General features: G+C 38.6%; 1 protein-coding gene across 6 annotated transcripts in view; it reads left to right on the forward strand.

Annotated features, from left to right (window-relative positions):
• The window catches only part of GSTCD (glutathione S-transferase C-terminal domain containing), a 129,130-nt gene that overhangs the window by 83,463 nt on the left and 18,246 nt on the right, over window positions 1-27,421 (forward strand). For all 6 annotated transcript variants that reach the window (XR_007356185.2, XM_048846648.2, XM_075127561.1 and 3 more), the window contains 3 exons: window positions 19,997-20,112; window positions 20,960-21,004; window positions 23,333-23,461. Coding sequence is in view for 5 of the 6 variants with exons in the window: in XM_048846648.2 (XP_048702605.2) it covers window positions 19,997-20,112; window positions 20,960-21,004; window positions 23,333-23,461 (290 nt within the window). In the remaining variant the exon portion in view is untranslated. The remainder of the gene's footprint in view (window positions 1-19,996; window positions 20,113-20,959; window positions 21,005-23,332; window positions 23,462-27,421) is intronic.

A 27,421-nucleotide genomic window follows, 5' to 3' on the forward strand; every position in this document is an offset into this window, starting at 1 on the left:
ACCATGTCTTCTCACTGTCCGTAGAAAGGATGTAGTGTTCTTTTCCAGAAGGTGGATATTTTGCAAAGTTCAAACTATGTGCTGAAAGTTAGACCAAGTCTGCTTAGACCTATCACTTTGTTAGTGTTTATTTCTGAATTTTATCTCAGAATTGATTTCTGAAGTTAAATGGGTGGGCATACCACTAGGACCCCATTTGCTATCAGGAATCTAGCCATTGTAAAAGTTAGAAAGCTGTATGGTAATGAGAAATTCATTTCTGCTGAAAAGGAGTTTGTTAATTTCTGCTGGCTTCTAATCAATTCCAGAAGTGCTTACAAAAATGCAGCAGATAATGTATGAATGACTGAATATATGCAATTCATTCATAATATATCAATCTGTAATTCCCCACTAAAGACTCTGGTCCAGTTTCTCCCTGTGAAAGTATTTCTAATGCATCTGTCACCATACTATCTTAATGCCACACAACAATTAAAATACATTAGAGAGAGATGGGTGTGGACTCTGTTGTCCTTCCTCCCTTCTCTGATGGAGAGAACCCAGTGCTAGATGGGAGAGTGTGAGGACGTTCAAACTTATTCCTCCTTCCACATATCTCTTCATACCAAGTCTCCAAAATTTTGCTGGAGATACAAGCATTTGGCTTTTTGTCTCTAGGAATTTTGAATCTGAAGCATTTTGAGCACTCTACTGCTGGTCCCATAAGTCAGCCCTTGTTGGGAAGGGAACCGATCTTTTCCCTGGGCTACCATCTTTGCCAGGGGCTCTTATTTCTCGTCAGTGAGTGGGGGACCTGGCTGCAAGAGGTAAGGTCAGGGATGTGGGGATTGTGCAGTGGGTAGCTGGCATGGTAACCTCAGATGCATCCTGCCAAAGCATCTGTGATAGATGAGTGTAATTCTGTATGCCTATATTAATATGCAAATCCTTTCTGTTCTGTGAACACTACTTTGACTGTAAAACTGCACTGTGCCTTCACTTTGACATTGAAGTCTTGAAACACCCAAAAGGTGTCTTGCATCTAGCACAGGGCTAATAATGGAGAGCAATTAAGAGTTGTCAGCCTGGATAGTCTTCCATTCAGATGGAAGTACTCTAGTTCAAGGGGCTGGCGGCAGCCCAGGGGAACCAGTTTTCCCAGTCTGATACTGCAGGTGGTCTGGAACTAACCAGCAAATCACCTGATAAAGACCTTGAAGCCACTCAGGAGGGAACTGGAACTTTATAAAACGGAAAATTCTGCTCTGAGCTGTTTCTCTCACTGGCCATCCTTGGGGAGACCAGAGCCAGAAGAGAAGAGTGGGTAGGATGGGGAGTGCAAAAGAATCCTGGCCCCCTTGGAAGGCACTAAGATTCAATGACAGGTTTCAGAGTAGCAGCCGTGTTAGTCTGTATTCGCAAAAAGAAAAGGAGTACTTGTGGCACCTTAGAGACTAACCAATTTATTTGAGCATGAGCTTTCGTGAGCTACAGCTCACTTCATCGGATGCATATCGTGGAAACCGCAGCAGACATTATATACACACATAGATCATGAAACAATACCTCCTCCCACCCCACTGTCCTGCTGGTAATAGCTTATCTAAAGTGATCATCAAGTTGGGCCATTTCCAGCACAAATCCAGGTTTTCTCACCCTCCGCCCCCCCCTTCCCCCCCCCGCACACAAACTCACTCTCCTGCTGGGAAAAGCCCATCCATTACCTGCTGGGCTATTACCAGCAGGAGAGTGAGTTTGTGGGGGGGGCGGGGGGGCGGAGGGTGAGAAAACCTGGATTTGTGCTGGAAATGGCCCAACTTGATGATCACTTTAGATAAGCTATTACCAGCAGGACAGTGGGGTGGGAGGAGGTATTGTTTCATGATCTGTGTGTGTATATAATGTCTGCTGCGGTTTCCACGGCATGCATCCGATGAAGTGAGCTGTAGCTCACGAAAGCTCATGCTCAAATAAATTGGTTAGTCTCTAAGGTGCCATAAGTACTCCTTTTCTTTTTACTAAGATTCAAAGGAGTCTCGGGAGGGGTGAGGAAGCTGAGGGCAGGATCTTGCATATAAGTGTTCATTTTTCTGTAGATCTGTATAACTTTTGTGTTTTGTCTATGAGGGAAAAGGGTGTAGTTTAGAAGTGCCATTGTAAAATCTGTGTCCCTCTTGCTTTAACTGTCACGAAGTTTCTGAAGGGTGAAACAGAAACCAAGAGTACCTATGGGGGAAAGAGCATGTGAGAGAGCTATTAAGGAGAGTTGGAGGGTCTTTAATGGTTTTGAGCCTTAGGACAGCTAGGCTGTGGGGGCCCCATTCCTAAGAAGGGATAGCAACATTGGAATGTGTATGCCAGGAGTGCACTTGAAAGGCCAGATATATAGCCAGTGTCTGGATGCTGGTCACACTGTACGTTTAAAAGGATGTGGAATCCAAGGTTTGGTCTAATACAGCAGCCTCCCGTCCCTCTACAAGAGGAAATCAGCTGCGGTATCCTCGCCACCCCAGTACAACTCTTGAGGCCTCCATGTCCCTACATCCAGTGGTTCCTCAACTCCTGAGATCAATGCAATGAGTAAGCATTTGGGAGCCTGGGTGCAGTAAGTTACATTGCTGGAGGGATGAGAGAGCCAAAGAGGGAAAAGTGGCTTGAGAGGTGTCCTGTTTCCTGTCATTTCTGGCATTGTTTGGTAAGTGAGGGCCAAACCTCTTTGTTAAGTTACTTGAGTTAATTATCTCTTGCTGTTGAAATAGGCAATGGGTTCCAACAAAGAAGGATATTGAGCAGATGGTCCATAAATATATACTTCATATAAGACCTATTAGAAGAGTCAACAGCTGGTAAAACGAAAGGTTCCCACAAAACAAAATTACAACATAACCAGATTCATAGATTCATAGATTCATAGATATTTAGGCCAGAAGGGACCATTATGATCATCTAGTCTGACCTCCTGCACAATGCAGGCCACAGAATTTCACCCACCACTCCTAAAAAAGACCTCACACCTATATCTGTGCTTTGAAGTCCTCAAATTGTAGTTTGAAGACCTCAAGGAGCAGAGAATCCTCCAGCAAGTGACCCGTGCCCCATGCTACAGAGGAAGGCGAAAAACCTCCAGGGCCTTCCAATCTGCCCTGGAGGAAAATTCCTTCCCGACCCCAAATATGGCGATCAGCTAAACCCTGAGCATATGGGCAAGATTCATCAGCCAGATACTACAGAAAATTCTTTCCCGGGTAACTTGGATCTTACCCCATCTAAAAACCCATCACAGGCCATTGGGCCTATTTACCATGAATATTTAATTACCAAAACCATGTTATCCCATCATACCATCTCCTCCATAAACTTATCGAGTTTAATCTTAAAGCAAGATAGATCTTTTGCCCCCACTACTTCCCTCGGAAGGCTATTCCAAAACTTCACTCCTCTGATGGTTAGAAACCTTCGTCTAATTTCTAATCTAAATTTCCTAGTGGCCAGTTTATATCCATTTGTTCTTGTGTCCACATTGGTACTGAGTTTAAATAATTCCTCTCCCTCTCTGGTATTTATCCCTCTGATATATTTATAGAGAGCAATCATATCTCCCCTCAACCTTCTTTTAGTTAGGCTAAACAAGCCAAGCTCCCTGAGTCTCCTTTCATAAGACAAGTTTTCCATTCCTCGGATCATCCCAGTAGCCCTTCTCTGTACCTGTTCCAGTTTGAATTCATCCTTCTTAAACATGGGAGACCAGAACTGCACACAGTATTCCAGGTGAGGTCTCACCAGTGCCTTATATAATGGTACTAAAACCTCCTTATCCCTACTGGAAATACCTCTCCTGATGCATCCCAAGATGACATTAGCTTTTTTCACAGCCATATCACATTGGCAGCTCATAGTCATCCTATGATCAACCAATACTCCAAGGTCCTTTTCCTCCTCCGTTACTTCTAGTTGATGCGTCCCTAGCTTATAACTGAAAGAGTGGGCCTTCATAAAACCAGTCAGGGAAATCAACTATTCCTCTTGGGATGTTTCTTCTTACCATTCCACCTTCTTCTACTTCCATCCATACTCCCTGTTGTTGTTTGGTCCTGAGAGAAGCTGGTCCCCCTCAAAAAGGTAAGTTTGCATTTAGACCCAAACATGGTCAGGATTAGGTTTAGTCTGATGATCTGTGGTAAAGTGTTCCATAGCTAGGCTCCTGCCTCTTGAAAATAGCCTGCCCTATTGACCAAAGAGTCTTGTCATAGATCAGTTTAGTTGCATCATCCCATAGCTGTCTTTGTGGGATAATAGACTTTGAGATAGCCTTGTGCTTTATGGACCTTCTAGGTGCAGACCAGGCCTTTTAATTCAATCTGGAAGTGGATGGGCAGCCAGTGGAGTTTGTGGAGCACGAGCGCAATCTGTTCACAATGCGGTTTTATTAAGTATATTGCATTTGCGGCAATTTATGGAAATTAGTTACATTTTAGCCACAGGTAGAAATGGTGCAGTTAGGGACATCCGTAACTAGCATGAAAATGGACACGTAAAGAATTGCTACATTGTTCATCAGCCAGCTTTTATTTGGAAAAGCTTGCTATATGAGGACCAAACTGTCCAAGTCTTTCCATTCTTCCTTCAGTTTTTAAATGTGAAGTTAAGAGGATTTGAGTACAGAACTGGGTAGGTGTCCACATTTGCAGCAGAGCACACAGTTTTTATTTCCATCCAGACCCTTGTCTCTATTTCAAAGGCCAATAAAGAGATTTATGGATTTCTTGACACTTTGTTTTCATAAATTGTCTAAAAGTAATGCAAAGGCCCACCCTGAAAAAAGCTGTGCAATGCAAGAGAGCTATAATCTTTTTGAAGTTGGATTAGCTGTTAGCTAGGCAGGGAGTACCTATTAAATTATAATTGTATAAACTCAGTCTTGGAAACTTGGGCTGATTTTTGTCTTTATTTTGGATTTTAACAGGATTAGCTAACCTGTGGAAATTTGTGTGAGCTATGAGTTATGTTCTTTTGAAAATCTGTTAAATTTATATCAATAAGGATGACTCTTCTTTGCTTTTATGTAAAAAAAAAAAAAAAATGTGTTTGTCTATGTGTTTCCCAAATACAATTAGCTTCTTTGAAAGTATTTTTAATCAGTATTAATCCTGTGTAACAATACCAGAAATATCAGAAATACCACTGTTATCTTCATGCACCATTCAGAAATGATATACACAAAGTTTCTCCCTATTTAATTGGCTCTTTATGCTTATACTAAAATTTTCTTAAAGAATAGCTAATTGTGATTTTTTTTAAATAAATCAGGGATAGCATACTCTGCATAATCTGATGAAGTGAGCTGTGGCTCACGAAAGCTCATGCTCAAATAAATTGGTTAGTCTCTAAGGTGCCACAAGTACTCCTTTTCTTTTTGCGAATACAGACTAACACGGCTGTTCCTCTGAAACCTGCATAATCTATGTTATGGATATGAGGTATTTTCCCCCTGTCTGGAGTACGGCACATATAATTTTAAAAAATAAAACAAAGCTACTATTTGAAAATTTTACATGTTTAAAAAAAATACGCTTTTCTGAAAAAGGAATGGCATAAAATATTTAGTTTTCACACATTGGTTGGTTTGTGGCTAATCAGTAAAATCACCTCTTGCTTCCTTTGTGTGAAAGAATTGTCTTGTTTCACAGCCTTTCCTTTGAAGGATGCACAATGAGACAATGTGTATGAGCCAAGAGACACTGGAAAGCATCAATTGACACATAGTACACGGAACTGTAGTTTAATCATATATTACTTTGGTTTTGCAATGTATTTAAACAGAACAAGGAAATATTTGTTTTAAGTTTCTTGCACTAGTTTGTTGTCAAATAGATTCTAATCATTTGTGGTTTTTGAATTATTAGTATGCTTTATCTGGTTCTGAGTGTGGTGTATCAGATGTGCAGGTGTAATATATGCAAACTGAAGACAATGAAAAAACTAATGTGGGGAGGGGGAAGGCTGAATAAATGAACCCCCCAAATGTCTTGATTCTATTCATATGGATAATTACTGTATTAATGGCAAATATAAATGCAGCAGAGATATTTACAGGTTATCTTTCTGAATAAATGTTAATGTATTAAGGCCTCTGAGCATTCTTGCAGGGAAGCTGTGTACCAAGTGGTTTGGCAAACCCTTGGATCAGAAGAGTCAAGACAGAGAGATATTATTCAAAAAGTTCTTAAGATAAATATTAAAATGGATAGGTATTAAAATGTTGATTCTGACCCAACCTGGATACTCACAGAGAAACTAAAATATCTGAGGAATACCAGGTAACCATGGTAAACAATATGAAAAAGTATATGTCCAGCATTCAGTAGCTGAATTTAAGAACTTAATTATACCCAAATGACACTCTGCCATCTCACTTGGTATTGGCCCTTCTTACACATTCAGCATCCCTTTCGTAATATGAAGGAGAGTCAGAAAACACAGGCCTAAGTAAGGGTGAGGAAAAGAAAAGTACAAATCAAAAACACACTTTTATTCAGTCTTTGATGCATACTTTTTGTGATACAAACTGATTTATTTCAGGATACAATCCCGGAGGTGATTCAAGCTTTAATACTGAAGGCCTGCTTTTACAGTAGGAGTAGGTGGCACAAGAGAAAACAGATTCTGCTGTTAGAAGTCATAGGATCACAAAGCACTTGTCAAAGCTCAGTGGTGTTGTTTAAAACCACTTAGAAAACATTCCTAGCTTTTATTAGGTGTTTACAGTATTTTTTCTTTCAAACTGGACAAAAAATGTAAAGAAAAGGAGTACTTGTGGCACCTTAGAGACTAACCAATTTATTTGAGCATGAGCTTTCGTGAGCTACAGCTCACTTCATCGGATGCATACCGTGGAAACTGCAGCAGACTTTATATATACACAGAGAATATGAAACAATACCTCCTCCCACCCCACTGTCCTGCTGGTAATAGCTTATCTAAAGTGATCATCAGGTGGGCCATTTCCAGCACAAATCCAGGTTTTCTCACCCTCCACCCCCCCACACAAATTCACTCTCCTGCTGGTGCTAGCCCATCCAAAGTGACAACTCTTTACATAATCAAGTCGGGCTATTTCCTGCACAAATCCAGGTTTTCTCACATCACCCCCACCCCCATACACACAAACTCACTCTCCTGCTGGTAATAGCTCATCCAAACTGACCACTCTCCAAGTTTAGATCCAAGTTAAACCAGAACATCTGGGGCGGGGGGCGGGGGGTAGGAAAAAACAAGAGGAAACAGGCTACCTTGCATAATGACTTAGCCACTCCCAGTCTCTATTTAAGCCTAAATTAATAGTATCCAATTTGCAAATGAATTCCAATTCAGCAGTTTCTCGCTGGAGTCTGGATTTGAAGTTTTTTTGTTGTAAGATAGCGACCTTCATGTCTGTGATTGCGTGACCAGAGAGATTGAAGTGTTCTCCGACTGGTTTATGAATGTTCTAATTCTTGACATCTGATTTGTGTCCATTTATTCTTTTACGTAGAGACTGTCCAGTTTGACCAATGTACATGGCAGAGGGGCATTGCTGGCACATGATGGCATATATCACATTGGTGGATGTGCAGGTGAACGAGCCTCTGATAGTGTGGCTGATGTTATTAGCAACAACACTTCACACACTTCACAACACTTCAACAACACTTCACACACTGAGTTTTCATTTGGTAGTGACTGAAGATTCTCTGTCACTATCCAAGATTTTTCATGCCGTTATAGCTGCAAATAGGGTAACTGTTCCACACCCACCTTTTCTTCTGTCTCCCAAACTCTTCGGTGCTCTCTGCTGAGGAGAATTCAAAATGGTGAGAGTCTGTTTGAGCAAAAACAACAAAAAAACCTATTAAAGTGATTTGTATGTTAAATGTGTGGTGAGACTCAGTGGATGACTGTAGGATTGTAAGGTATCTTTCAGACCTTTCATCCAGTACTGGTGAGATGACGTTTCTCATTGCATATGGCTTTTCTTATCTTATGTGAAGGTGTACTGCGTGGGCTTCTGTTTCATCTTTTCATGCGATATGCTTTATTTCTTTCATTATTACTGAGGACTACATTTTACTTTCAACCTAGATTAAGGTTTTGTTTCTCCCCTTTGAGTCTTTTTTCTTGTTTGTGTTGATTTTCCTTTTTTCCCTTTTATCTCTTGACTCAAGCACCTTTGCTAAATCATCATAAATGGAGGGTGGATTGGCAAGATTAGAAGCAAAAGGAAAGAGTAGGAGCACTGGTTACCAAAAAGTAGTGAGATTATGGGTCTGGGGAAGAGAAGTGACAGAATGTGGCACAGAAGAGAGATTAGGAATGAGGAACAGAAACTGATAGGAATAAGACGATGATACTGAGAAACTATGAAGACAGGAGAGGAAAGGGAGGGATGAAAAAGAAAATGGAAGAGAAGACAGACAAGGACAAAATGAGGAAGAGAGATTCAAATTTATATAATGGAAGGGAAAAATAAAAAGAGAAAACAAAAGGAAAGGAGATACAGAATACTAAATTACGTGCTTAGGTACTGTCTTGTAGATACATGAATGCTTAAATTGTTACACAAAAATACATATTTAAATATATTTAATATTCAGTAATGATAAACACTCTAGTAGTTAGATCAGCAGATGGTATGAAAATATCTGAGTTCTGTTCCTGGCAAGTCTCTCTTTACATATCTGTAAAACTGAAATAATATCTGTATGAAGCATTGTTTCTTATAGGCTATGTCCATGCTAGAAAATTTTTGCTACAATCTGTTCAGATACCAAATGCTGTTTTGCTACATTGGGTTCAGCTTTGCTAGTGATAGCAACTATGGCAGGGCTAGTGTATACAGGGCTCCAAGCAGCTGCCAGTGTTAAAGCACTGGTTCATTTTCTAACCATGTTCAGTCTATCTTAAAATGGCAGATGAGGCAGGTGCCTTGTGTACTATAACTCCTGCTATTACCACCATTGGTGCAAGTGAATTGATCATAGCAACCGTGGGAAATTTTAAGTAAAAATTTTCTAATGTGGAAAAGCCATTTCATCTAAAGATTCGGAAGATGATTATTTTTCAAACTATCGCCAGATGCAATCTAAATAATAATAAATATATAGGTCTCCATTGGCTAAAAAGCTAATGCATTAAAATACCCAAGTAAGTCATTTAATAAAATCAGTATTTAAAAATAACATTTAAAGTGTTGGAATATAAGTAAGCTAACATAAAGCTGCAGTGTTACAGTAAAGTGCATTGGTTAATGTTTTGCTTTACACTGTAATAAAATACACCTCAATGCAGAAGGCCAGCATGATGTCTGTGCCTCATTTAAGTCCCATTTAGTGGGACTAAAGTGGTATACAGGCCTTGTGCTCTCTCTCTGCACAGGAGTGAATTTCACCTATACGTAAGAACAAGTCTTACAGTGTATGCTCTATGCTACTGTTTTTAATCTTCTCCCTAACAGCAACATGTTTCATAAAACAAGTAAATTAAATTGGTTGAAGAGCTATGTAGATTTGTTCAGTACTGTTTGCATTCTTATTTAATAAACTAATGCAGATCAATTTTGCTTACTTGTTTAAGCTAAGAGTCTTAGTTTATTTTAACTTGAATGGAAAAATTTTGGCAATCCTTTACTGGAATATTTTCCCTTAGTATTATTTCCAAAAAATAGGGTTTTTTTTTAATTGCTCTTAATATTAAGGGTTAATGGGGGCGTTGTTTTTGGTTTTTTGAAAGGGGTAAATCATGTTCTGATAGTTTATAAGGGTTTTCTCTTAAAAAGTAAACTTCTTTAGTTGACTGGAGCTTAAGCTGCTTAAAAGCTAATACCAAAATCAAACAACATGCCCTTTCCAAAGTCTAATAAAATGAGTTATAAAGGGATTATAAGATTGGAACTAGCATAAGGTGTAACTCAGAGAGTTTAATTTAGTGTAACTTCTCTATCTGAAAGGTTGGGCATTATAGGACTGATAATTTTTAACACCTACACTGTAAGCCCATATAAACTTGATTTAATTGGGGATTGGTCCTGCTTTGAGCAGGGGGTTGGACTAGATGACCTCCTGAGGTCCCTTCCAACCCTCATATTCTATGATTCTACGAAACACTGACTGAATAAAAAGAGGGAGGGATATGTTCTTGAATACAGTTTGAGACTGGAAGCCAGGATCACTTGGTCTCATTTTGATCTCATTTACACTGATGTAAATCAAAAGTAATTGTTGTCAGTGGTGTTAGATTGGCGAAAAGTTGTTGTGAGATCAGAATTAAGCTTTCTGAGATCTAAATTCCAGCTCTGATAACAATTCGCTGAGCGAGCCATTTAAACTCTGGCTCAGTTTAGCCTCTGTAAAATATAATGTATAGGTTCATGTGTGTCTTTTTCTCCTCACAAACACTGTCAATTGCTGAAGATGTCTGACTATGTTGCCTTCTGGTGGCTGCAGCTCATGGAGCTCTGAAGAAGAGACGGTAGGAGAGATGAAGATGGAGAGAGAAGAGAATCGAGAGAAGGAAGGAGAAAGAGAAGGGATGAAGAAGGAGTCACATGATTATATGAAATGTTCAGCTTTCGTTTTAAAACAGTCAATTCCTAGTCCTCATGGTTGTGGAGAAAAGTTTGAAAATATGAACTTCAATGGATCAGGAAGCAGACAAAAAGATGCCAATAGTTGTTATAAAATCTGAGGAGTTTTAGACCAATCTCATGATTTCCAGTGTGCCCTGACTTACAATTTTTGAAACTTTGCGATTGACAATATTGTACATGTAATGTCACAGGCCCACTAACCTGTGACTTTTTCACAGGTACATGCTAGTGGGGATAATACTCACTGACTTTTCTCAGTTAGGATTCTTCATAATCAGTTGAAGTATAGACCAAAAACTACAGAGGATAAAAAGTGCTGCAGTGAGAGCAAAATCTAAAATGAATGTTAGCAGCATGTTTTGTTTAGTTTGCTTCTTGTCAGCTGTTAAACAGATGTCTTTCGGGAAACATGAAGATGTCAATTTGAGAAAAAAATTTTTACAAGCATGAATTAGCTACATTTAATTTTGTGGAAGCTTAGCAGAAGTCTTCATGCCTCTTTAATGGCTCCCACTGGTACTTGTTTCTTTATAGATTGATTTGGTTTGTTTTTTGTCCAAATAAGTTCCTCTAATACAGTTAAATTATAAAAAGAATCTGCCCAAGTTCCTGTTTGGGTTGTTTAAGGGCAGTTTAATAGCTGCTTGGGCGTTTCAGGAAATCATGAAAAAGGTATACATGAGACAAGGTTAATTTTTTATGCCTGAAATGATGAACCATTTTACAAAGCTTAGCTTAACAGAGATCAGGTTGACTAACAGGATCAAAAGGAATGACAAGTAAGTTTAAAAATTAGAAAAAATTCTCATGTTGTTCAGTTGTCCCTCTTGACCTTTTGATTATTGACCCACTTATTCAAAAATCATGATTTGTAGTTTGTTTTTCCTCTTGGTTGTCTAAAAATATTACTTAGTTTGACTGTAAAAAATAATAATAAACAAATACTATAACACTACATGCTTTAAGGTTTTTCCTCTAGCTTAACTTTTTGACAGTGCATGTTATATGTTTTCCAGCAAGATGTGTTAAGTCCTCTGTTGCATTTCTTGTTTGTGATGTTGAAACAAATTTAAATGTGTGCAGTCTAAGGCCCTGATCCAACAAACATTTGTGCACAAGTCACTTTATGTACATTAATAGTTCTGTAGAAGTCAATGGGAATATTTAAGTGTGTAAAGTTACTCAGGTGTTTGCAGAATCAGGGCCTAAGCATTCTAGTTGGTGTGTATCTACTAGGCAGGCATCTACCTTTATGTCTAATGAGACAGCTGGCAACAAGTGCTGGCCTTTCTGTTGATGTTGTATAGAATGCTGGGTTTGTATAGAACACGGGGTTTTTCCTCTAAGTATCTATTTCACTTTTATGAGGTGGTGAAGGCTTAGACACACAATGACCATGGAAGGTGTCCAGTGAGCAAAAACTAAAAGAAGCCAAACAATTTCGATTGTCAAGCCAGTCTAAAGGAGATTCACATGTTACTGTCTTCTCTCCATTTAGTGGGGGACTTTTAGGAGTGTTTAAAGCTGGAGAAAAGTGTGTGTGTGTGATAGAGAGCAAGAAATCAAGAGGTTTCAGAAGAAGTAGGCATTGACTTTTGTTCTGTTACTGACAGATAAGGACTTGTCTACATGTTGGGATAATGTGCTCTATGGGGGTGTGATTTCTAAAGCACACTTATCTGTTGCATGTTAATTGGTCCATGTAGACACTGCTGGTGCACTTTACTGTAGTGCTGTTTGAAACAGTACTATGTTAAAGCGAACTAGGGAACTTGTAGTCCACACCAACAGGGCCTACACGGATCAATTAATGCATGTTAGTGCACTTTAGAAATGATATCCCCATAGAGCTCATTACCCCATGGTATAGACAAGCCCTCTGTCCTTTCAGGACTTCAGAGCTTTTTAGTTTCACCGTGCATAATAAACTGCTATTCAGAAAAAGCGTTCTTCAGAGCTTTTTGGATCATTCTGTCAGTGACTGGGTACTTCAATCCAACAATTTACTTATATTAAGAAAAAGTATTTCCTAGAAGGCAAATTGATACTTTTATTCATAACATAATTTTCTGTCTGCATGAAAAAGGCATATTGTAGTATGGAGTTCATTTTATAAAATGGCAAAACATTGGTAGATATTTTGGAAGATCGTGTTTATTTTATGTTTCTGGATGTAAGTAAAATTATCTCCCTTTTATACAAAAATGACTTCTCCTTTCTGTATAATGTTTTTGCTCCGAGAGTATATGATGAGAGGCAGAAGAATAATAAAAGTAAAGTCTCTCAGTGAATATTACTATTTTTATTTATTCACTTATTTTCCACTTTGACCATCATTGTAATAAAACAATCCAAACAATGTTTTATGGCACCATTGATCTGTTGAAACTCCAATGTTGAAAAATGAAAGATTTAACTTGTTTAAACAGTTAGGGTGGCAAGCATTAGCCTAACTCTGCTCCTGTTAAAATCAATGGGAGTTTTACAATGGATTTGCAAGCAAGTTGCTAGCTAATGCTAAGCACTTCTTTGCCGTAGTCCACCGATACCTCCTTCTTCAGTATATGTAGTGTAAAGGAAGCTGAATCAGAAAATTCCCTGAAAGGAGCTAGCAACAAGGAGTAGCAAGGGGAAAAGCAAATACCAAAGCTTCATGGTATGTTTTATTGTAATACAAATGCTCTTTTTCACTAGGAAGTTTGGCCAGGGAAGTATTTGTTTTGGGGCTGTATAAAATGCTATTTTTTGTGGGCAATCCTGATATTTACCCCTCCAAAAATATAGGTGTGATTTTTTTTTTTTATATCCTGCATCCAGTGTTACCCATGAAAATGTTTGATAAATTATTACGTTAGTGCAAAAAAGCTCTGTAGGATTAGAATTGCTTCCATTTAGCATGCTAGGAGGAATATTCTGAAAATTCATCTATTTCACAAGTTAATTTTATAGATTGTTAAAGGCAAGCCCACACTGCAATCAGTAAAGCCTTTTTTGGTAATTTGTGTCTGGCTTTGACTTTTATCAGTATGAACTTGTGTAGTTCCAAAGTTACACTATATTCCTGTCCTGTTCTGGGATATTCGTACTACTGCCAAGCTCAGCAGAATTTGTAACTTTTTCTGATCCTGGACATTTGGTCCAGATATAAGCTTTTCCTCTTGTATTTTTCCAGTCTATTTTGTATCTTTATAGGCCTCTAAAATTACATTAAAAGTGTCAAACCGAATTGTTTTTAGCACTGATGTGTGTCAGACTTCAAGGTCTGGACGTGACTGAGAAATGCACAGTTTTCAAATGTTTTTTGATTTTCTTTTTCTTTCCTTCCTATGGTATCATTCCTTTAGCAACAAAGAGGTAGATGTTTCTCAAGGTCAAGAGACAGGTATCTTGCTGGCTAGTAACATCACTTCATACATCAGTGTAAGCTTCTCCGATCATATAATCACCCATATGTCCCATTCCAAACTCTCCATTTGATTCCCTCAATACAGGGTAATCTGTGAACCTTTTACTCACTGTGGTGAGCAGTTACTCATGTGAGTAAGAGAGTTGTTACAAATTTCAAAATATGTAATCTGATACTAATAAGGGACATGCTTGCAGAGCTCTCCTTTTTAATACGTCACCAACATGGACAGCCAGGGATGAATCATAGACTCATAGAAATGAAGGACTAGAAGGGACATTGAGACGTCATCAAGTCCAGCCCCCAGCAGTGAGCAGGACCAAGTAAACCTGGACTATCCCTGACAGATGTGTGTGTTCAGCCTGTTCTTAAAAACCTGAAGGGATGAACTAAGCTTATAGTTACAAAGTTTTTCCTAATATCTAATCTAAATCTTCCTTGCTGCAGATAAATCCCATTACTTCTTGTCCTACCTTGATCCTTGTCCTCTTTATAACAGCCCTTAACATATTTGAAGACTGTTATCAGATCCCCCTCAGGCGTCTCAAGACTAAACATGCCCCTTTTTTTTAACCTTTCCTCAGCGGTCAGGTTTTCTAAACCTGTTAGCATTTTTCTTGCTCTCCTTTGGAATCTCCAATTTGTCCACAGCTTTCCTTTTCTGTGGAACCCAGAATGGGTTACAGAACTCCAGGGGAGGCCTCACCAGTGCTGAGTAGGGCAGGAAAATTACCTCCCATGTTTTTTACACCCCAGAATATTAGACTTTTTTGCAACTGCATCACATTGTTGACTCATCCTCAATTTCTGATCCATTATAACCCCAAGATCCTTTACAGCAGTACTGCTGCCTAGCCAGTTATTCCTGTTTTTGTAGTTGTGCATTTGATTTTTCCTTCTTAAGTGAAGTGCTTTATACCTGTTATTGAATTTCATCTTATAGAATTCAGGCCAATTCTCCAACTTTGTCAGGGTTGTTTTGAATTCTGATCCTGTGTCCAAAGTGCTTGCAACCCCTCCCAGCTCTCCACTCCATTATCCAAGTCATTAATGAAAACATAAAATAGTACCAAACCCAGCACTGACCTCCGAGGAACCTGAGTAGATACACCTTCCCGGTTTGACAATGAACTACTACTCTTTGAGTATAATGTTTCAACCAGTTGTGCACCCACCTTATAGTAATTTCATCTAGACCACATTTCCCTAGTTTGCTTATGAGAGTATCATGTGGACTATATCAAAAGCCTTACTCAAATCAAGATATATCTCATAAAGCAATACAACAGTAATATAATTACACATAAGAAAAGCAACATACTACCAAAATCATTAAGGACTATGCTGTGCCTTTTAGGCACAGCCCTGCATTGGGGGTCAGTACAGAGCTGCACTGTCCCAGAAGGTAAATGGCAGGTTGAGGTCATTTGTCTGCCTCTGATGGACTCTCACCCACTCTGTGGATCCAGAAATGGCTTAACCCTTAGGCTCATAAAATACTTCTAAAGGACAGATTTTTTGCTTTTGGAATGGGCTAGGTTGTTGTATCAAGTGGTAGATACTTAAATTAAAATCCAGACAGTGCATGCTGCCAACCTTTTGACATGGATACTCACCTTCTTCCCCCATCTCTGGGTATATGAGCACAGACAGATGTATAACACATGCAATTGTTGCACACTCTGCTGTATTATCACCGTAGCCAGCATTTTTATCAGGAAGAAAGTGTAAATGTTTCTAAATAAGTGCAGCTTAATGTACTTTTTTGCCTCCTTTTTTATAACTATACCAAAGAAAGTGTTTTTGTGTAAATAGGAAAACAAATTAATAGATGCCTCTCACACTACTTCTGCAAATTTATGTATACTGGATATGGAGTTCATTGCAGTCAAAGGAAGAATATGTGCATGAGTAATACATACTTAGCACCAAATCTACTCAAAAAATCATAGCAAGGACATTCTTCTTGCTGCATTTAGGTAATTGATAGATGGACTTTCTTTAATTGTTGAAGTTAGCTGAACACTCTGTTAAACTGGTATTTCTTCTGAGCAGGAAGCATATTTATTTACAGCTAAATGTCAGCAGGGCTGTCAGTTTTCATCAGCTACCTGGCAAAATCGCTGAATGAATGATGCTTTATTTAATTATTGCATGGAAATTACTGTAAGGGGTATTGAATTGTGGATGTGGCTTGAAATGACAAATGATGTGTTTGTAGAAACTACTGACAGGCATGGGTAGCCATGACTTCAATTGTTGTGAGGTAAAATCTTCAAGGTGAAAGAGGCACGGTTGTGTGTTAGAGAATAATTAGAAGTACAGTGTTACCAGTATCAAGTGTCAAAAAATCATGAGTTGGGCTTCAAAAAATCATGCCACTTATAAATATGTAAATTTGGGGTTCTTTTTATTTGCTTTCTGGTTTCTGAGACTTTAGGATACACTGGAGTCATGTTTTCAAGCTTTTCTCCAAGCTGTAATCACATGAGTCCAGAAGCTGTTCTGAGACTTGAGGTAAAATTGTGAGAGCAGCAACACTGCATGTATAGTATGTCATTCAGTGAAAATGATTTCAAAATTAAAATTAAAGAGAGTTAAGCTCTCAAACATATAATTAGTGAAATTTGCCTACTCAAGAAAACAAGTGATACTGAACCAGAGTATGTATGGGAAAATCTGAAAATATTTTTGGGGCACTGAGTGACTTTTTACATGGCCTCAAATGTTGCAAAAAAGGTAATGTCAAATTGTAAGTTTTCCAGCATGCTAAAATGTACTAATTCTCTGGGCCAAACCAAGAGGCCCTTTAAGGCTGTGAAGACTTTTATATTCCTAATCACAGGATCTGGATTAATAACAATGTTCAGCTTATGAATCCAAAAGAATTATTTTTGTTGTGACCACAAATGAAAAAGAAAAATAGAGCCTGCTGGGCATGTATGGCAGTCTGTCAGCAGAGTTTTACAAAAGAGAAAAATGTTTTACTTTGGTGTTGCAATGTACTGTGAGAAAAGGTCACATTCTTGAAGAAGGTTTTACTGTGTAGGAGTAAACTTCAAAGAAAAACGTGTCAGGAGACTGTCTTATTGGGCTCTAAGAAACATATACATTGCTTACTTCTAGTGTCTATGAAGACTAATAAAGAATAGATGAATAGGAGTATTTAGGCATGCATGATTTAGTTCAATTAATTGTCTGTTGTACTCAGGGAAAGACTGGTATTTCACTAGGCAACCATTTTAACATTCTATACAGGTTAAACCATAGTTTTCTGGATTTTTGTATCAACAGTTCAACTAGCAAGGTCAAAATAGGAAAAAAGACCTGTTGTGTCTGGAGTTTGGGTTTTGAATCCTAAAAGGAAAGTCGTGTGTGTGTTGTTCATGATCACTTTTAGAAAGTGTAGTTGAGTCTTTCTTTGTTACATAACAACATAAGAACAGCCATACTGGGTCAGACCATAGGTTCATCTAGCCTAGTATCCTTTCTTCTGACAATGGTTAATGCCAGGTGCTTCAAAGGGAATGAACAGAACAGGGCAATTATCAAGTGATCCATCATCCCTTGTCATTTAGTCCCAATATCTGGCACTCACAGAAATGGGAAAAAATATTCTTTAATATATTTTTGGAGTTTGTGTTTTTACCTTTTGACTTCCTATCAAGAAGTGCCAAATGTTAGAATACGTCATTGAGGTATGATGTCACATAAGAATGATTTTAAAAAGCACAACAATATGTTCCTAACGCAGAAGTGTAATTTATGTTTTCTTATCTTTTTCTATGCACAATTAAATTAAATTTGTAAGGTGATTTATTGTTTTAGGCAAAAAAAAAAAATGAAAAAAATGTAATCAAATGCCCAGATTGTTGGATGAAATGTTATGCCTGGCACTAGTTCTCGTGTTACAAATTGGAGCTACCACTTTTGATCAGAATGTGCAGAATTTCTTTGCATTTTTCTGACTTTGGAGCAAAAGTGCTTGTTTTTTAAAAAAAAAAAAATTTCTTAACTTTGAAAGTAAGGCCCGTGCTCTGCAGGAAATCAAGGACAGTGCCTGAATGACAATAAAAATGGTTTATATTTAACTTTCTGGGAAGCCAGGCTGGGAAACAGAAAATTACCCAAGGAGGGTAAGTTACATGCCAGGGGACTACTTGAGGACCTTTCATCAAAAGCAGCACTTTCTCAGATTGATTGTTTTGGAAAACCAAGAAAATTGGTTCTAGCCAAGACAGGAATGGATCGTAAAGCCATTTTCTTTCATTAGTGTGTTTTGGAGTTTCAGTACCAGACCAAAAAAAGAAATAAACATTCAACTTTTTGAAATTAGTCACAGTTCTCAAAATACTACTTTCTCTACTTCAGTAAGTAATTTTTGAACTCTTCTTTTCCTTTCTAGGCTGCTTCAAGTTATTTATAAACTCTGAAAGAATACTTTTAACACAGAATATTTTATTTAGCATAGATGAATACTGTAAGCATCTCAATATTATTGCTTATTGTAGCATCTTCTACAGCTTTTTTCTGGTTTTTTTGCATAAATGGCATAGAATGTGATACTGTAAGAAGTCGATCTTTTATATTTTAGTTGAAAAATAAGAACTAGATTATGATACTCTTTTACCACAAGTAGATCCATTGACTTTACTTACCATGAGAAAAGATATCACAATCTGGCCTTAAAGTTGGATCATTTAATTACAAAGGCATTGCCCCAATTTGGTAGGGGAAAGATACTCCTGTGGATGCAGTGATCAGGAAGCTTACATTTTCTTTAGAAACATGCTAGAAGTCATTATTTGATACTTTGCTCTTGTAGTAAGATAACCCTAAAACTTTATTCCCTTAATTCTGAGAAGAAGCTTATTTTTTGTAGACTAGACAAGCAAGGAATATTGCAGAAAAATAGAGACAGATCTGTTCAGTGGTTCAAATCCAAACAGAGCCTGCAGTTCATAAGCAATATCTAGCGCACACAACCATAATGCAAAGCTCAAAGAAGGCCCTGTATTTATATTTCTGAGGATGTAGAACAAACGTGATGTGATGTGCATGAAAATTTAATGAGAAGAAAAAAGAAGGAAGAGTTGTCTATGTACTTTTTCTTCTTACCTCAAAGATTAGCTTATGAATGACACTTTCACTACTAGAAATGTCTACGGCTCTGAATATTTTTGAGCAAAGAAAAGGGATGTTATGGACGTTTTCTTTATCTGAACAAATAATAAGGTCCCTCAACACTTCATTAGTTTCACTGATACAAAGAGCATGTCTGGAATATATAAATGTTAGCCAAACAAATTCATTCCATCTCAAGAAGCTATATCATGGCCTTTATCAAGTACTGTTGAAAGAAGCGAGGTTTTAGTTTTCTTTTGTATGGAGGTAGGACATTCCAGTTGTTCTACAGACAGCTACGAGTAACATCTTATTCTACAAATAGAGACATTTAAATAAATGTCTACTACTTGTAGTGTAAGGTGGTACTCAACATGAGTGAGAGCATCACAATCTAAGACAAGGTGCTTAAAGACCATGCGTGATTTTATCCTGTAAAATCTCTGATCTGAGTCAAAGCTCAGTTTCTGCGTCTGCGTAACTGGGTAAAAATACGCTTTAAGGTAGAGTTGGAGGGTTTGATTACTATATAATAACAATTCACTTCAGTTTGTAATTGTTGGTGCACAAAGCCATCTGGGTGCCTTAACAGGAACAACATGAATACGTAGTTCCATAATGTGCTAAAGAAATACGTTGAACAATTTTAAAATATTTAGGCCAAGATTTTTAAATCTGCCAAATGTGATTTGTTGTCTAAATTGTCTAGACATCTTTGAAAATCTCATAATTAATTGTTAGGATTTCCACGATAGTTTTCTTATAACTATTTAGAAAGTTAGAAATATTGTGGAATAGTTATTAAAAATTAGTCAAAACATTAGTCAAATAAATTAATTTATTTCCTTTGTCGTCATCCTCAGGAAAGATGTCCAGTGATCGTGCTCTGAGGAAACAGCAGCAATTGAACAATCTGGTGTCCATGGTGACAAAATTATCTAAACCCGGAGATGTGATTGTGGATTTTTGTAGTGGAGGGGTAATATATGTTCTCTGTATAAAATACAACTTTTTTTTTTTAAATCTTTTACAAATCCAGTAGGACATGACTACAAAACAGAGTCTCATGGAGGATGGAACTTTCAGGGGAGTCAGGGACCAGCCTACCTGTGACAGGCGCCTGTAAGGGAGAACAAGCCAGTTCAGACCGACCTGCAAATAATTAAATTGCTAGGCAGCTGTCTGGCAGCTAATTAGTTAACAAACCTGATAAAAAATTACCAGGGTCCTGTTAAGGTGGATGCTAGAGGCTGGAAGCTCCTGAGGAGAGGAGCTCCCATGAGAGCTCAGTAGGCAAGTTCACCAGAGAAAGGAGCCTGGAAAGTGTGCTCCTAGAGAGAGGAGCTGGCTGAGCAACAGCACAAAAGCCTGGGCTGCTCAAATAGCTGTAGAAAGCAGCTTCAGGTGAGTGCTGCAAGGAATAAAGGAATAAAGAGACTGAACTGAACCCAGCCCCAGGAAGGAATGCTGAGGTCTCTGACTTGAGGAGAGTGAAGGTCGTTGAGTGACAGCCTAAGGCTGGAGCAGAGAGAAGGAATAGACTTTATTTTGGGGGTATATTTGGACTCAGTGTAGACCCCAATGGGGACTTTGAACTGAGTTGAGTTATTTAAAGAGTACAGAAGTCGGTTAACTGGGGAAGGATGCCTACATAGCCACCCTGAGAGCTTGAGGGGGTGGCTCTTGGGGATGACATAGGGAAAAGGTACAAACTTTGGAGTCTGAGCTGCTTTACAAAGACTCTGTCACTCTTGAAGGGGATCATTGTGAAGGGGGTCAGCTGCATAGGGTTTGAAAAGTGACTCATGTTTTTTTGCTTTTCACAGGGCCATGTCGGAATTGTTCTTGCTCACATGTTGCCATCATGCCAGGTAAAGTCCCAATAAAAATATATGGACAATGCAGTCTTCCAGACTTTGATAATTCACAACATTTTTTTAAAAAAAATTCCATTAGATGGAAAGCACAAAGACTGCTAACAGTGATGATTTAGAGACTTTATTTATACTCTAGTTTGAGGCTCTGAATTTGTGCATATATCAATATTTGTTGTACTACAGAATTGTGCAGTGTGTGTCACCCATGAAAAAGATAGTTTTGAAGAATCAGCTTTCAAAAGATGCTAGAAACAGTGCCAAGTCCTCAGGGCCTGATCATCTCATTGGTGTGCAAGGCATTTAAGTACAAGCTTAACTTGTAGCAGCACATGGTGAATTGTATCCCTATTCAGCAAAGCACGGAAGTACACATTTAAGTTCTCTGCTGAATTGAAGTGTTGAATTGAAGGCTTCCTGGAGGAACCACTGGCCCACTTTTTTGATCAGTCCTAAAGTCATTTTGTGGGAAAAAGTCTGACTCCCCAACTTACATATGCTCATGACAGCAAAAAAAGGTAAGCACTGCCTTTCTCTTTGAAGGCAGCTCTGTCCTAAGTCTCGAGAGGATGTTTCCTTCATTGTGCTTGAGGCTCCAAGTGAACCTGAAAGGGTTGGTTCACTTCCAGCCACTTTCAGCACAAACGGTAGGGTTCAGATAACAAATGACATTGGGAACTAAAACCTGTAATTGCTCACAAGCCCCATTTCCTCAAACTTGTGTGGAGATTAGATGCAGCCTATACTTATGGCCCTTTGGTTTTGGTTTTTATTTAATTTTTCCCAAGAATTTATCGGTGTTTTATTACTACAACAACAAAAACAGGTGAAAATCAGTGCAAAAAACTATTAGTAATTTTTCTGGGCAAATAGGGTCTATTTTGGTGGATGGAAGATGATACAGATCTTTGTTTTCTTCCTGTTTTCGTGTGTTAAATCTTTAAATAGTTATGTGCTAAAAGCTTGAAAAGTGTGCATGGTGGGCTTGAGATTCATCAGTATGTTTAGATATGCACGCACTTCAGAGCTTGTGTGCGTGCCTGTTTGTTTATTGTGTGTATCTTCTAGACTAATATAGCCTTACTTCAACAGGCAACTTTGTATATGCACAGACAATTGTATTATCATAATGCATATATCTCATGCAAAGTATTATATTTTCCTAAGAAAACAAGTTATTTTTTATATATTTGAATGATACAAAAGTAGAGTGAAAATTGGAAAAAACGAACAATACTTTTTGTAAAACCCAGGATTTTTTCAGTAAAAATCAGTTTAAACTGAAAACGAAGCGGCTTACTTATACTATATATGATAGCTGTTATAAATCCCTTCAAGGTTTACTCCTTTTCTAGGAGCTAAGTATTAGTACTAATAGTAACGTATACTGTTCTAACAGGGCCCTAACTCAGAGTAGTTGTCATGCCCAGTGAAGGAACAAGACACAGATTACATTGAGAATATCTGCTTTAAAAAGTGATTGAGTTAGGGAGGCTACATCAAAAGAACAAAATGACACCTTCTGTCTTGATATATGGTGTAGACAAAACAGAACTATGAGTTACAGAACTGAAGATAAAATTAAGCTACCTCTGGAAAGCAGTTGTCAGTGGAACTTTTTAATCAGGTAATTACTAATTGCAAAGTCCACCCATTTTATACAGTCCTCAATATTTTTATGCACAAAACATAGTGTTGTGATGTGCTTTTTTCATATATATGTTTTATGGTTGTGAAAGGGGCAAACTAACAATGTTTGAAACTGCAGTACTGTATCCCCAAGAACTTTACAGGGCCACAAATAATCCCTATCAACTCTGACCCAACTGAAAGCACTGATTTTTAGAGACAGATGGTTCTGTATTCTAATGTCAAACTTAGTGCAGGAGACAAGGAGGAGCTGGTGGAATTGTATCATACAGTCTTATTAAACATGTTTCTGTAATATATTTGTGCCAAAAAAAAAAATGTTACCTACCCTCACAAAAACAAACCCCTACCAGCACAGTACCTTTAGTTTCTAACGTATGCAAATGTTAGAATTTCAAAGTTTGGTTAGTTCCAAATAGATGTGGGACTTGACTGCAAAAAGAAAAATTCTGTTCAGAAAAACAGATCATATCTGTCAGTCCCTTGGTACTGGCAGATACTGAGCGCCTTCCGTCTATTTCACTAGCATATCACTTTCGGGGAGATCTCATCACCAGTCTCACGAAATTAAGTAAAGATTTTACACCAGAATATTGAGGTACTGTATCGTGAGTATCATTTTATTTTGATTTTAGAGCAATATTGCTGACTTATTTTCCTGTATATGAAATCCAGGTCGTGCTGATAGAAAATAAGGAGTTGTCATTGGTACGTGCTAAAGACAGAAGTGATGAATTAGGATTACATAATATTTGGTTCATTCAAGCAAACCTGGACTATTTTAAAGGAACTTTTAACATTGGGGTAAGTGATTGATTTTTCAACGTTAGAGTCTACTGATTATTAAGAAAAAATGTTTCTTTCTGTAGGTGATTGAGTATACTTACAAACAATTCCAGTACTTGGGAATATGAAGCCAGGCATTTCTGATGCTATACAAACTTTTTTTCTGTCAGCAGGAAATCAGCTTTGAATTTATTACAGTTAGGAGATAAGGTAATATTATCCCCCTGCTCTTAGTTGTTTGTTGAGTGATCACACCATTCTCTGCAATGTGCAAAATACAGATGAGGAAGATATTCTTGTTCCAAAGAGGTTGGTGTCTAAGAAGATCTTTAAAGTATATTAGCATTGTGTGATTATATGGTGGAGGTGTATTGTGATGTAGCAGGGTGAGTATTTTTGTTTGTTTTTTAATTTATCATAGCACTTCATGGTTAGAGTGGTTCATGAAAGAACAGTTCTTTTTTGAGGAAGGATATGAAGATGGAAAAGCAATATTCACTGCACAGGGACTCAAGGTGGTATGAAAGGTGCAGCATGGAAGATGGTGTAAAAAACTTACCTTTATATATGGTGATGTGAACTTTAGAAATATTTTCAATATAGAGAGAATTCAGAGAAGGATGCAAAGGGGTAGTCAAGTATAAGGTGTTCGGAGAGTAAAGGGAGCAGAGGAGTGGGAACAATAAGACAAGATCAGAGTGGAGTTATGAAAGGCCTCAAAGGTCAAGATCTTTAAAGAACTTAAATTTGATGCGAAGTTGAGAAGGAACAAGTGGATATGTATCAGAGTGAGTGAGAAGGGAAAGGTTGCATCTAAAGGCTCAGACTTTATACCCAGGCTGGAATACTCCTTGTTTTCAGTGTTCTGACTGCCATACAAGTCACCCATTTTGCAGGCCAGTCCTGGCCACAGCTTAGGCTGCTTACATAACTGCAGGTTTGTGGTTCATATGGCTCAGTGGTACATCCTCAGTGCTCTGCAGTGTGTTTTTGTTTTTTCTTTAATCTTGTAATTCAGGAATAAGTATGAAGGGTTGATTATTTAGGCCCATTCATTTGCAGCTGTACAGCTGAACTATTTGTGCTATGGTAAATCACAGAAATCTCACACTGGGAGCCCAAGATGTTTTTCCAAAAGCCAGAATCTCCTTTATAATTTACTTCAATCCAGAACTTGTACACAAAACACGCAATTGTAGTTCATCATTTAAATTAATCACTAGGTTTTGCATTCAATGTAATCTCTGTTCAATTTTTCTGTTATTGAGATTAAGGTTGAGGTTACAGGGACAAACCATCCCAATGAGTCAAAAGAATAGTAAATATGGCAGGCGACCAGTTTGGCTTAATGGTGAAATCCTAGCGGATCTTAAACATAAAAAAGAAGCTCACAAGAAGTGGAAGGTTGGACATATGACCGGGGAAGAGTATAAAAATATTGCTCGGGCATGTAGGAATGATATCAGGAGGGCCAAATCGCACCTGGAGCTGCAGCTAGCAAGAGATGTTAAGAGTAACAAAAGGGTTTCTTCAGGTATGTTGGCAACAAGAAGAAAGCTAAGGAAAGTGTGGGCCCCTTACTGAATGAGGGAGGCAACCTAGTGACAGAGGATGTGGAAAAAGCTAATGAACTCAATGCTTTTTTTGCCTCTGTTTTCACTAACAAGGTCAGCTCCCAGACTGCTGCGCTGGGCATCACAAAATGGGGAAGAGATGGCCAGCCCTCTGTGGAGATAGAGGTGGTTAGGGACTATTTAGAAAAGCTGGACGTGCACAAGTCCATGGGGCCGGACGAGTTGCATCCGAGAGTGCTAAAGGAATTGGCGGCTGTGATTGCAGAGCCATTGGCCATTATCTTTGAAAACTCGTGGCGAACCGGGGAAGTCCCGGATGACTGGAAAAAGGCTAATGTAGTGCCAATCTTTAAAAAAGGGAAGAAGGAGGATCCTGGGAACTACAGGCCAGTCAGCCTCACCTCAGTCCCTGGAAAAATCATGGAGCAGGTCCTCAAAGAATCAATCCTGAAGCACTTGCATGAGAGGAAAGTGATCAGGAACAGCCAGCATGGATTCACCAAGGGAAGGTCATGCCTGACTAATCTAATCGCCTTTTATGATGAGATTACTGGTTCTGTGGATGAAGGGAAAGCAGTGGATGTATTGTTTCTTGACTTTAGCAAAGCTTTTGACACGGTCTCCCACAGTATTCTGCTCAGCAAGTTAAGGAAGTATGGGCTGGATGAATGCACTATAAGGTGGGTAGAAAGCTGGCTAGATTGTCGAGCTCAACGGGTAGTGATCAATGGCTCCATGTCTAGTTGGCAGCCGGTATCAAGTGGAGTGCCCCAAGGGTCGGTCCTGGGGCCGGTTTTGTTCAATATCTTCATAAATGATCTGGAGGATGGTGTGGATTGCACTCTCAGCAAATTTGCGGATGATACTAAACTGGGAGGAGTGGTAGATAAGCTGGAGGGCAGGGATAGGATACAGAAGGACCTAGACAAATTGGAGGATTGGGCCAAAAGAAATCTGATGAGGTTCAATAAGGATAAGTGCAGGGTCCTGCACTTAGGACGGAAGAACCCAATGCACAGCTACAGACTAGGGACCGAATGGCTAGGCAGCAGTTCTGCAGAAAAGGACCTAGGGGTGACAGTGGACGAGAAGCTGGATATGAGTCAGCAGCGTGCCCTTGTTGCCAAGAAGGCCAATGGCATTTTGGGATGTATAAGTAGGGGCATAGCGAGCAGATCGAGGGACGTGATCGTTCCCCTCTATTCGACATTGGTGAGGCCTCATCTGGAGTACTGTGTCCAGTTTTGGGCCTCCACACTACAAGAAGGATGTGGATAAATTGGAGAGAGTCCAGCGAAGGGCAACAAAAATGATTAGGGGTCTGGAACACATGACTTATGAGGAGAGGCTGAGGGAGCTGGGATTGTTTAGCCTGCAGAAGAGAAGAATGAGGGGGGATTTGATAGCTGCTTTCAACTACCTGAAAGGGGGTTCCAAAGAGGATGGCTCTAGACTGTTCTCAATGGTATCAGATGACAGAACGAGGAGTAATGGTCTCAAGTTGCAGTGGGGGAGGTTTAGATTGGATATTAGGAAAAACTTTTTCACTAAGAGGGTGGTGAAACACTGGAATGCGTTACCTAGGGAGGTGGTAGAATCTCCTTCCTTAGAGGTTTTTAAGGTCAGGCTTGACAAAGCCCTGGCTGGGATGATTTAACTGGGAATTGGTCCTGCTTCGAGCAGGGGGTTGGACTAGATGACCTTCTGGGGTCCCTTCCAACCCTAATATTCTATGATTCTAAGGCTAAATTAAATGAGAGTGAGAGTTGTATGAGAGTTGTACTTTATAGGAGTAATTGTTATACTTCTGAGTTTTGTGACTAGAGGAATTTTACAGGATATGTCAGAAGACCTTCAGCTGAAAATTATTCAAGTGCTGGTCTTCGTTCATGTTTCAGTGACTTGATTATGTAAGTTATTTACAAAGAAAACCTGGAACATTGCTTTTTTATTGGGTCCAATGTCGCTTCAGAAGTTTTAGCCTAGGCTCTAAGACTGCAGTATAAGATCATGTGCTACTCTTCACTTCACAGGATAAGGTCATTTTTCCTAGAGAGTCTGCTTCACTTCAGACTCAAACTGGCTAATTTTGCCTTTAAGGAACAGAAGTGTAGTGCAAATATTTCACATTACATACATTTGCACTCTTATTTCATGAGTAATAATCATGTTACATTGACAAAATTGTTATAATTTGCAAATGATAAATGTTAAACACGATGCAACAGCCAAGTAATATCATTACACAGAAATAAAACCGTATAGAAATAATTGACAACTGATATGGTTCTTGAAAGGTCCTAGAAAGACTTTCTCAAATATAATAATTCAATGTACCCTGAATATGGTTGATTATGAAAGAAGTATTTTAAGTTTCTCGTAGCATATTATTTGAAATACTGTT

Source organism: Caretta caretta, chromosome 4, assembly GCF_965140235.1.
Source record: "Caretta caretta isolate rCarCar2 chromosome 4, rCarCar1.hap1, whole genome shotgun sequence".
NCBI lineage: Eukaryota > Metazoa > Chordata > Testudines > Cheloniidae > Caretta > Caretta caretta.